The following is a 13,154-nucleotide window of genomic DNA, read 5'->3' as shown; positions in this document are numbered from 1 at the left end:
AGGTAGACCGTGACGGCTCCTGCAGCGCTGATTCAGAGGAACTGGAGTATGAGGAGGAGTCAATGTGTACAGACTGGATTCCTGCAATCCTTGGAGTTGGCAGAACACGTACAGCGCCACTCTCAAGATCTGTACCCGGCTCCACAACATTTACCCAATGGGCAGTGAGGGAAAGGTATCGTCCCTGTCCATGCTTACTGGTCCACGCATCAGTGGTCAGGTGGACCTTGCTACTGACGGCGTTTTGTAGCGCATGTTTAATTTTTCCCTCCACATGATGTTGCAGGGCAGGGACGGCTTGCCTGCTGAAATAAAAGCGGCTGGGCACGTTGTATTGTGGGACTGCCAATGCCATAAAGTTACGGAATGTGTCAGTCTCCACCAGCCTGAATGATAGCATTTCAAGGGCCAGTAGTTTAGCAATGCCAGCATTCAGAGCCTGTGCTCGGGGGTGGTTTGCCGAGTATGGGCGCCTTTTCTCCCATGCCTGTGCTAACGATGGCTGTAGACTGGCCTGGGAGTGTGAGGATGACTGGGAAAGTGGTGCTGTGGGTGGAATTACACTGTGTCTCTGTACAACAGTGCCAGAGATTCTTCCATGGCGATCCTGTGAGGAAGCCGAACCAGCTGTGTGTGAGCTGGAGGAAGAGGCTACAACACGAGCTGAAGAGGTGGTAGGTGGCGCTGTAGGTTGGCCTAGGTCTTCAGTGTGTTTGTGTAACTCCACCACGTGCTTGGTCCGCACATGTTTCCACATATTTGTGGTATTGAGGTTGCTGACACTTTTCCCTCTTTTCACCTTCTGATTACACAGCTTGCATTTGACAAAGCAAATGTCATCTGCAACTGTGTCAAAAAAGGACCAGGCACTGCAAGTCTTGGGAGCGCCCGCTTTGGATTTTGGAAGAGCCATGCTCCTAATGGGTGCCGAAGTGGAGGCTACAGGCAACCAAGTCTGCCCCCTCCCTCTCCCTCCTTTTTGGGCCGTTCGGGGAATCTCTTCCTCAGAGCTGCTCCCACCACCTTCCTGTCCCTCACGCCATGATGGGTCAAGGACCTCATCATCTACACCACCCTCTTCAAACAACTGCTTCTCCTGGGTAGTCTCGACAGCACAGTACGCACCAGAAAGTGGCACCTGAGTCTCATCATCAGATGCGTACTGAGGTGTGCTGCTGACCATAGGCACTGGCCCACCCGCCTCTTCAGATTCAGAGAGACAAAACGGTTGCGCATCACTGCATACTACCTCTTCTTCAAATTCTCGAATTCTGCTTGGCTGGCCCCCTCTTTCCAAGCCAAGAGATTCAGAGAACAGAAGTAGAGATGGCTCCTGTCCAGGGCTCTCTGACTGCCTGGGCAATTTGGCAGGTGGTGAAGAGACAGATGGGTGCTCTTCAGTGCTCAGGACCTGAGAGGATCTGGAACTAATTGAAGTCGATGCGTTAGCTGCCATCCATCCGACAACGGCTTCAATTTGGTCCTTGCGCAGCAGTGGGGTACGGCTAGCTCCTACAAAGCTGCGCATAAAGGACTGTTCCCTGGTAAAACTGGGGGATGCTGAGTCACTGGTGCCCGCAGCAGGCACAGAATCCCCACGTCCTCTCCCTGCAGGCACAGAATCCTCACGTCCTCTCCCTGCAGAAACTCCACGCCCACGCCCACGACCACGACCACATGCCTTACTCCCTGCCTTCTTCATCTTGGTAGACTGATAAAGATAGGCAGAAAAGTACTAAGGGCTTAGTGTGCTTATTCCTGAACAGCTGCTAACAGGTATAAGAAACACTAATTTTATAAAGTGTGGACTAGACTTTAATATGAGCTAATGTGGCCTACACAACTGTAAAGTGGAGTGTTTGGTGAACTTTATTTAGGTTTTTTTTGTCACAAAAAGACACTGGATGTGCCTAAAGATGTAATAACGATAGTATCACAAACTTTTTGTAGCTATTACAATGTAGGAAGGTAACCTACAATGCAATAGATGAGGCTGCAAAAAATAGGCTAATACTAATCTGGCTGGGGCTGCAGGGCCCAATGCTGCAGAAAGGCTCCTCTATCTACTCCTATATAGTGTGTTTGGAATCAATTTAGCTGAATACAGATGGAACCACCACACTAATAGGAGATATCAGGAAAAATTATGAATTGGCAATAAAGGACAATGTATGAGGCAGTGACACACACTGAGTGCACTACAACCAGACGTGGCTGAAGCACACACTACAGGGTAAGCTGCACTCACACACCAGACCTTGCAGACAGCGGTGAACAGTACAGATGCAGAGCACTGTGCACTAGTGCTGCAAGACGGAAAAAAATTTCTCTATCTACTCCTATATAGTGTGTTTGGAACCAATTTAGCTGAATACAGATGGAACCACCACACTAATAGGAGATATCAGGAAAAATTATGAATTGGCAATAAAGGACAATGTATGAGGCAGTGACACACACTGAGTGCACTACAACCAGACGGGGTTGAAGCACACACTACAGGGTGAGCTGCACTCACACACCAGACCTTGCAGACAGCGGTGAACAGTACAGGGAACTGTGCACTAGCGCTGCAAGGCACAGTGATTTAGAAAGTAGCTTGGGTAAAGCAGTATAGAGCAAATAGGTAGCTAAAACTGTCCCTCAGAACAACAGCGTCCTATCCCTAACTGAATTCACAGCAGAGTGAGCTCAAAATGGCGGCGGTGGCTTTTATAGTGCATCATGACATCATTTCAGCAGCCAATCACAGCCATGCCATTAGTTAAGATGCCTACATGCCTAACAGGATGTGCCCACACTTCTTAGGATCCTCATTGGCTGAATAAAATGAAAATGTCTCATTGCATTATGGGAACTTCCGATTCCGGTATACGATATTGCAATAGTATCGGAATTAAGTATCGGAATTCCGATACCGCGAATATCGGCCGATACCCGATATTTCAGTATCGGAATGCTCAACACTACTGGTGACACATCCCTGTGATCTACTGGTGACACACCCCTGTGACCTGCTGGTGATATACCCCTGTGATCTGCTGGTGACACATTCTGTGATCTGCTGGTGACACACCCCTGTGACCTGTGGGTGACACACCCCTGTGATCTGCTGGTGACACACCCCTGTGATCTGCTGGTGACACACCCCTGTGACCTGCTGGTGACACACCCCTGTGATCTGCTGGTGACACACCCCTGTGACCTGCTGGTGACACACCCCTGTGACCTGCTGACGACACACCCCTGTGACCTGCTGGTGACACACCCCTGTGATCTGCTGGTGACACACCCCTGTGACCTGCTGACGACACACCCCTGTGATCTTCTGGTGACACACCCCTGTGATCTGCTGGTGACACACCCCTGTGATCTGCTGGTGACACACCCCTGTGACCTGCTGACGACACACCCCTGTGATCTGCTGGTGACACACCCCTGTGACCTGCTGACGACACACCCCTGTGATCTGCTGACGACACACCCCTGTGACCTGCTGGTGATGCACCCCTGTGATCTGCTGGTGGCACACCCCTGTGATCTGCTGGTGGCACATTCTGTGATCTCCTGGTGACACATCCCTGTGACCTGCTGGTGACACACCCCTGTGATATGCTGGTGACACACCCTTGTGACCTGCTGACGACACACCCCTGTGACCTGCTGGTGACACACCCCTGTGATATGCTGGTGACACACTCTTGTGATCTGCTGATGACACACCCCTGTGATCTGCTGGTGACACACCCCTGTGATATGCTGGTGACACACCCTTGTGACCTGCTGACGACACACCCCTGTGACCTGCTGGTGACACACCCCTGTGATCTGCTGGTGACACACCCCTGTGACCTGCTGACGATACACCCCTGTGATCTGCTGGTGACACACCCCTGTGATCTGCTGGTGACACACCCCTGTGACCTGCTGACGACACACCCCTGTGATCTGCTGACGACACACCCCTGTGATCTGCTGGTGACACACCCCTGTGACCTGCTGGTGACACACCCCTGTGACCTGCTGGTGACGCACCCCTGTGATCTGCTGGTGGCACACCCCTGTGATGTGCTGGTGGCACATTCTGTGATCTCCTGGTGACACAACCCTGTGACCTGCTGGTGACACACCCCTGTGACTTGCTGGCGACACACCCCTGTGACCTGCTGGTGACACACCCCTGTGATCTGCTGGTGGCACATTCTGTGATCTGCTGGGGACACATCCCTGTGACCTGCTGGTGACACACCCCTGTGACCTGCTGGTGACACACCCCTGTGACCTGCTGGTGACACACCCCTGTGACCTGCTGGTGACACACCCCTGTGATCTGCTGGTGGCACATTCTGTGATCTGCTGGTGACATATCCCTGTGACCTGCTGGTGACACACCCCTGTGACCTGCTGGTGACACACCCCTGTGATATGTTGACGACACACCCCTGTGACCTGCTGGTGACACACCCCTGTGACCTGCTGGTGACACACCCCTGTGACCAGCTGACGACACACCCCTGTGATCTGCTGGTGACACACCCCTGTGACCTGCTGGTGACACACCCCTGTGACCTGCTGGTGGCACACCACTGTGACCTGCTGGGGACAAGCCCCTGTGATCTGCTGGTGACACACCCAATGTGACCTGCTGGTGACACACCCCTGTGACCTGCTGACAACACACCCCTGTGACCTGCTGGCGACACACCCCTGTGACCTGCTGGTGACACACACCTGTGACCTGCTGGTGACACACCCCTGTGACCAGCTGGTGGCACATTCTGTGATCTGCTGGTGACACAGCCCTGTGATCTGCTGGTGGCACATTCTGTGATCTGCTGGTGACACACCCCTGTGACCTGCTGCTGACACACCCCGGTGACCTGCTGGTGACACACCCCTGTGACCTGCTGATGACACAGCCCTGTGATCTGCTGGTGACACACCCCTGTGAGGTGCCGGTGACACACCCCTGTGACCTGATGGTGACACACCCCTGTGACCTGCTGATGACACACCCCTTGACCTGCTGGCGACACACCCCTGTGACCTGCTGGTGACACATTCTGTGATCTGCTGGTGACACAGCCCTGTGATCTGCTGGTGGCACATTCTGTGATCTGCTGGTGACACACCCCTGTGACCTGCTGGTGACACACCCCTGTGACCTGCTGGTGACACAGCCCTGTGATCTGCTGGTGGCACATTCTGTGATCTGCTGGTGACACACCCCTGTGAGCTGCTGGTGACACACCCCTGTGACCTGATGGTGAGACACCCCTGTGACCTGCTGATGACACACCCCTTGACCTGCTGGCGACACACCCCTTTAACCTGCTGGTGACACACTCTGTAATCTGCTGGTGACACACACCTGTGACCTGCTGGTGACACATTCTGCGATCTGCTGGTGACACACCGCTGTGACCTGCTGATGACACACTCCTGTGACCTGCTGACGACACACCCCTGTGATCTGCTGGTGACACACTCCTGTGACCTGCTGACGACACATCCCTGTGATCTGCTGACAACACACCCCTGTGACCTGCTGACGACACACCCCTGTGACCTGCTGGTGACACACCCCTGTGACCTGCTGACGACACACCCCTGTGACCTGCTCGTGACACACCCCTGTGATATGCTGGTGACACACCCTTGTGATCTGCTGATGACACACCCCTGTGACCTGCTGACAACACACCTCTGTGACCTGCTGGTGACACACCCCTGTGACCTGCTGACGACACATCCCTGTGATCTGCTGACAACACACCCCTGTGACCTGCTGACGACACACTCCTGTGATCTGCTGGTGACACACCCCTGTGACCTGCTGGTGACACACCCCTGTGACCTGCTGACGACACACCCCTGTGACCTGCTCATGACACTCCCCTGTGATATGCTGGTGACACAGCCTTGTGATCTGCTGATGTCACACCCCTGTGACCTGCTGACAACACACCCCTGTGATCTGCTGGTGACACACCCCTGTGATCTGCTGGTGACACACCCCTGTGACTTGCTGGTGACACACCCCTGTGACCTGCTGGTGACACACCCCTGTGACCTGCTGGTGACACACCCCTGTGATCTGCTGGCGACACATTTTTTGATCTGCTGGTGACACACCCCTGTGACCTGCTGGTGACACACCCCTGTGACCTGCTGATGACACGCCTCTTTGACCGGCTTGTGGCACATTCTGTGACCTGCTGGTGACACACCCCTGTGACCTGCTGACGACACACCCCTGTGACCTGCTAGTGGCACATTCTGTGACCTGCTGGTGACACACCCCTGTGACCTGCTGGTGACACGCCCCTGTGACCTGCTGGTGACACACCCCTGTGACCTGCTAGTGGCACATTCTGTGATCTGCTGGCGACACACCCCTGTGATCTGTTGTTGACACACCCCTGTGACCTGCTAGTGGCACATTCTGTGATCTGCTGGCGACACACCCCTGTGATCTGTTGGTGACACACCCCTGTGACCTGCTAGTGGCAAATTCTGTGACCTGCTGGTGACACACTCCTGTGACCTGCTGGTAACACACCCCTGTGACCTGCTGGTGACACACCCCTGTGACCTGCTGGTGACACACCCCTGTGATCTGCTGGTGACACATTCTTTGATCTGCTGGTGACACACCCCTGTGACCTGCTGACGACACACCCCTGTGACCTGCTAGTGGCACATTCTGTGACCTGCTGGTGACACACCCCTGTGACCTGCTGGTGACACACCCCTGTGACCTGCTGGTGACACGCCCCTGTGACCTGCTGGTGACACACCCCTGTGACCTGCTAGTGGCACATTCTGTGATCTGCTGGCGACACACCCCTGTGATCTGTTGTTGACACACCCCTGTGACCTGCTAGTGGCACATTCTGTGATCTGCTGGCGACACACCCCTGTGATCTGTTGGTGACACACCCCTGTGACCTGCTAGTGGCAAATTCTGTGACCTGCTGGTGACACACTCCTGTGACCTGCTGGTAACACACCCCTGTGACCTGCTGGTGACACACCCCTGTGACCTGCTGGTGACACACCCCTGTGATCTGCTGGTGACACATTCTTTGATCTGCTGGTGACACACCCCTGTGACCTGCTGGAGACACACCCCTGTGACCTGCTGGTGACACACCCCTGTGACCTGCTGGAGACACACCCCTGTGACCTGCTGGTGACACACCCCTGTGACCTGTTGGTGACACACCCCTGTGACTTGCTGGTGACACATCCCTGTGACTTGCTGGTGACACATCCCTGTGACTTGCTGGTGATACACCCCTGTAATCTGCTGGTGACGCATTCTGTGATCTGCTGGTGACACATCCCTGTGATCTACTGGTGACACACCCCTGTGACCTGCTGGTGATATACCCCTGTGATCTGCTGGTGACACATTCTGTGATCTGCTGGTGACACACCCCTGTGACCTGTGGGTGACACACCCCTGTGACCTGCTGGTGACACATTCTGTGATCTGATGGTGACACATCCCTGTGATCTGCTGGTGACACACCTCTGTGACCTGCTGGTGACACATTGTGACTTGTTGGTGACACACCCCTGGGATCTGCTGGTGACACACCCCTGTGACCCGCTGGTGACACACACCTGTGACCTGCTGGTGACACACCCCTGTGACCAGCTGGTGGCACATTCTGTGATCTGCTCGTGACACAGCCCTGTGATCTGCTGGTGGCACATTCTGTGATCTGCTGGTGACACACCCCTGTGACCTGCTGGTGACACACCCCTGTGACCTGCTGGTGACACACCCCTGTGACCTGCTGATGACACACCCCTTGACCTGCTGGCGACACACCCCTTTGACCTGCTGGTGACACACTCTGTAATCTGCTGGTGACACACACCTGTGACCTGCTGGTGACACATTCTGTGATCTGCTGGTGACACACCGCTGTGACCTGCTGATGACACACCCCTGTGACCTGCTGATGACACACCCCTGTGATCTGCTGGTGACACACCCCTGTGACCTGCTGGTGACACACCCCTGTGACCTGCTGACGACACATCCCTGTGATCTGCTGACAACACACCCCTGTGACCTGCTGACGACACACCCCTGTGATCTGCTGGTGACACACCCCTGTGACCTGCTGGTGACACACCCCTGTGACCTGCTGACGACACACCCCTGTGACCTGCTGGTGACACACCCCTGTGATATGCTGGTGACACACCCCTGTGACCTGCTGACGACACACCCCTGTGACCTGCTGGTGACACACCCCTGTGATATGCTGGTGACACACCCTTGTGACCTGCTGACAACACACCCCTGTGATCTCCTGGTGACACACCCCTGTGATCTGCTGGTGACACACCCCTGTGACCTGCTGACGATACACCCCTGTGATCTGCTGGTGACACACCCCTGTGATCTGCTGGTGACACACCCCTGTGACCTGCTGACGACACACCCCTGTGATCTGCTGGTGACACACCCCTGTGATCTGCTGGTGACACACCCCTGTGACCTGCTGACGATACACCCCTGTGATCTGCTGGTGACACACCCCTGTGATCTGCTGGTGACACACCCCTGTGACCTGCTGACGACACACCCCTGTGATCTGCTGGTGACACACCCCTGTGATCTTCTGGTGACACACCCCTGTGACCTGCTGGTGACACACCCCTGTGACCTGCTGGTGACGCACCCCTGTGATCTGCTGGTGGCACACCCCTGTGATCTGCTGGTGGCACATTCTGTGATCTCCTGGTGACACAACCCTGTGACCTGCTGGTGACACACCCCTGTGACTTGCTGGCGACACACCCCTGTGACCTGCTGGTGACACACCCCTGTGATCTGCTGGTGGCACATTCTGTGATCTGCTGGGGACACATCCCTGTGACCTGCTGGTGACACACCCCTGTGACCTGCTGGTGACACACCCCTGTGACCTGCTGGTGACACACCCCTGTGACCTGCTGGTGACACACCCCTGTGATCTGCTGGTGGCACATTCTGTGATCTGCTGGTGACATATCCCTGTGACCTGCTGGTGACACACCCCTGTGACCTGCTGGTGACACACCCCTGTGATATGTTGACGACACACCCCTGTGACCTGCTGGTGACACACCCCTGTGACCTGCTGGTGACACACCCCTGTGACCAGCTGACGACACACCCCTGTGATCTGCTGGTGACACACCCCTGTGACCTGCTGGTGACACACCCCTGTGACCTGCTGGTGGCACACCACTGTGACCTGCTGGGGACAAGCCCCTGTGATCTGCTGGTGACACACCCAATGTGACCTGCTGGTGACACACCCCTGTGACCTGCTGGCGACACACCCCTGTGACCTGCTGGTGACACACCCCTGTGATCTGGTGGCGACACAACCCTGTGACCTGTTAGTGGCACATTCTGTGATCTACTGGTGACACATTCTGTGATCTGCTGGTGACACGTTCTGTGATCTGGTGGTGACACGTTCTGTGATCTGGTGGTCCCACCCGCTTTCCTCGGGCCTTGGCTGTATTTTCAGCTGCCTATTATCAGTCTCCGCTGCAGCTGATATAAAGCCTCATCATGTCAGGGGCCTGAATTGAGGGTCCACCCCTGTGATCTGTTGGTGGCACATTCTGTGATCCGCTGGTGACACATTCTGTGATCTGCTGGTGACACACCCCTGTGATCTGCTGGTGACACACCCCTGTGATCTGCTGGTGACACACCCCTGTGATCTGCTGGTGACACACCCCTGTGATCTGCTGGTGACACACCCCTGTGATCTGCTGGTGACCCACCCCTGTGATCTGTTGGTGGCACATTCTGTGATCTGCTAGTGACACATTCTGTGATCTGCTGGTGACACACCCCTGTGATCTGCTGGTGACACATTCTGTGATCTGCTGGTGACCCACCCCTGTGATCTGTTGGTGGCATATTCTGTGATATGCTGGTGACATATTCTGTGATCTGGTGGCGACACATTTTGTGATCTGTTGGTCCCACCAGCTTTCCTCGGGCCTTGGCTGTATTTTCAGCTGCCTATTATCAGTCTCAGCTGCAGCAGATATAAACCCTCATCCTGTCAGGGGCCTGAATAGAGGGTCCCTTGCAGTCACTTCACAGCCACTTATACGAGGGAGGGGGTCAGTACTGTGGTCAGGAAATCCAATGATTAACAATATCTTCTGTCCCCAGGACACCATGCCGGCCATAAGTGCACTCAGCATGGCAGCAATTTTCGGATTTGTGGCATTCTTTGAGGTCGGGCCTGGTCCAATTCCCTGGTTTATTGTGGCAGAACTCTTCAGCCAGGGTCCTCGGCCCGCCGCTATGGCCATTGCAGGCTGCACAAACTGGACCTCCAACTTCATTATTGGGATGGGCTTCCCCTACATAGCGGTGAGTGATGATGGAAGCATAGAAGAGGACAACGTCCTGCAAGAGGACTTGCTTCACCATCTCATAAAATCATGACCCATTCTCTCATTTTAGGACCTCTGCGGACCCTACGTGTTCCTGCTCTTTGCTTTGCTGCTGCTGGGATTCCTCATATTCACTTATTTCCGTGTGCCGGAAACTCGGGGGAGGTCGTTTGATGAAATTTCTCACGCCTTCCGCAGAAGAAACCCCTCCCTGCTGGAGCAGGAGGTGAAGGCTAGCACAGAGCTGGACAGCCTCGGAGGTGGAGATGAAATATGAGGAAACCACCACACATAGCCCCTGTCATCCAGTGATCGGTGTTGTGGCTCTATGTGGAGCGGACCTCATGCCATCCACCATTACTCTTTGTGTAATACATAGTAATAGCCCCAGCTCCGCCACTGTCTGCTAGGTCCCTGTCTAGTATGGTCGCTGATCAATCCTCAAGACAGTCTATTCCAGGACATGGCTGATGAAGCCTTCACATAGCATCAGTCCACCAGAATCACCATCCGTCATCTCCTCTAACACTAAGGAATGGAGCCAAGATGATCACGCCTCGTACTACAGCGTCCCCTCCTGAGAGATGCAGTGATTACAGGACCCAGGCTGTAGGAGAATGTGCCTTATTACTGACCCCTATCCTGAGAGAAAGCCGTTCAGAGGCCGGAACAATGAATGCTCACATCAAGTATATATTTGAATTGTATAAATGTATATATATATATTGCTGCTGTGTCATTAAAAGATTTTAACATGAAGCGCTGAATTGATGGTCAGGAGCTCGCCATAAAACTGTGGAGCAGACATCCAGCGACTGTGCCAAGAAGAAATCCCAGACCCTCACAGTACATGTTGTGGCATCTGTAATAACCTTCCCTCCGGCGATGAGAAATCCCAGCCCCCGCCATACGTATCATGGAGTCGGTAACTTTCCCTCCAGTGATGAGAAATCCCAGCCCGCACCCTACATGTCGCGGCATCACTAAGCTTCCCTCCGACTATGAGAAATCCCAGCCCTCATCGTAACCTTCCCTCCGGCGATGAGTAATTCCAGCCCCCGCCATATGTATCATGGCGTTGGTAACTTTCTCTCCGGCGATGAGAAATCCCAGCCCTGTGACGACACAGCATTTAATCTTAATTATCCAGACGTAAATTCAGTAGGCCAGGAGACATACGCTATTATCTTTATGTTGACTTTTGAATTTATGTGTTGTTTTGTTTGTATAAGCCTGGATGTTGAAACTTGAGTTGATCTTTACTCCAGCTTATTGTCTGCTAACTTTTCAAGACAGGAACACAGGGTCATTGAACAATGATGTTTGCTAATATGTTGATTACCATTGTATAAGTCCTGGTGGCTTGTTGACCTGCAGAGCAGTGGAGGACAAACTATGCAAATAAACTAAATGAATGAAATGAGCCCCTATCACCTTCCCCCCCTGACCTGTGGATGATGACATAAACCACAGATGTGGTTATAAAAAGGACCCCTATCCTTCTGAGAGGGACTTTACAAAATCACAGCCAAGACAGACTCTTCAGAACAGCAACCAGGACACATGGCTCCATCAAGAGGGACACAGATTTGACTCTACAGGATGTCAGCTTAGGGGACCATGGCCCCAGACTGGAAGAACACAGATCTGCTCCATTGAATATCACTGACTCCAAGGATATGTTTGGAGAAACCAGATTGAGACCCTCTGGTCATCTGGTCCCATGGAGATGTTTTGGGTAGCCAGGTTGGGACCCTCTGGTCCCTCGGTCCCATGGGTATGTTCGGAGAAGCTAGGTTGGGACCATCTGGTCTCCTGGTCCCATGGAAATATTTGGAGAAGCCAGGATGGGACCATCCAGTCACCTGGCCCCATGGAGACATTTGGAGAAGCCAGGTTGGGACCGTCCAGTCACCTGGACACGTGCCTCAATGGACTGTCAGCTTCCTAAGTTTGTCATTACCTCCTCTCTGTGGGGGCCCACCAAAAGTGGGGTACCATTGGTGGGGGTAGTAGGCCCTGGAAGCCCCGGAGTCACAGCTGCTCTAATCCCAGCGAGTCAGCGGAAGGGTGAGACTGTAATTTCGCACCAACTTGGGTATTTTCTGGGACTGTTCTATATGTTATTGTCTGTTTGGTGGTTCAATAAAGTATTGTCATATTGTTTACTATCACCCTGTGATCCTAATGGGATTTCCTTATCCTTGTCGGTCACCCTATAATGCTCTGGATTCCATCAATTATTTACATATACAGGTACATCTCACTGAATTAGAATATCATCAAAAAGTGAATTTATTTCAGTTCTTCAATACAAAAAGTGAAACTCGTATATTATATAGAGTCATTACACACAGAGGGATCTATTATATAGAGTCATTACACACAGAGGGATCTATTATATAGTCATTACACACAGAGGGATCTATTATATAGAGTCATTACACACAGAGGGATCTATTATATAGAGTCATTACACACAGAGGGATCTATTATATAGAGTCATTACACACAGAGGGATCTATTATATAGAGTCATCACACACAGAGGGATCTATTATATAGAGTCATTACACACAGAGTAATCTATTATATAGTCATTACACACAGAGTGATCTATTATATAGTCATCACACACAGAGGGATCTATTATATAGAGTCATTACACACAGAGGGATCTATTATATAGAGTCTTTACACACAGAGGGATCTATTATATAG

At 53.1% G+C, this 13,154-nt stretch overlaps 1 protein-coding gene across 2 annotated transcripts in view; it reads left to right on the top strand.

Annotated features, from left to right (window-relative positions):
- SLC2A4 (solute carrier family 2 member 4) overlaps nt 1–12,525 on the top strand; it is a 362,597-nt gene extending 350,072 nt beyond the window's left edge. For both annotated transcript variants that reach the window (XM_073654656.1, XM_073654655.1), the window contains exons 10-11: nt 10,208–10,411; nt 10,505–12,525. In XM_073654656.1, the coding sequence (XP_073510757.1) occupies nt 10,208–10,411; nt 10,505–10,711 (411 nt within the window). In that variant the 3' untranslated portion in view covers nt 10,712–12,525. The remainder of the gene's footprint in view (nt 1–10,207; nt 10,412–10,504) is intronic.
- The last annotated feature ends 629 nt before the right edge of the window (nt 12,526–13,154 follow it).

Source organism: Phyllobates terribilis, unplaced genomic scaffold (assembly GCF_046119375.1).
Source record: "Phyllobates terribilis strain yellow unplaced genomic scaffold, ASM4611937v1 Scaffold_11__3_contigs__length_659146591, whole genome shotgun sequence".
NCBI lineage: Eukaryota > Metazoa > Chordata > Amphibia > Anura > Dendrobatidae > Phyllobates > Phyllobates terribilis.
This window is presented reverse-complemented; position numbering and strand designations above follow the sequence as displayed.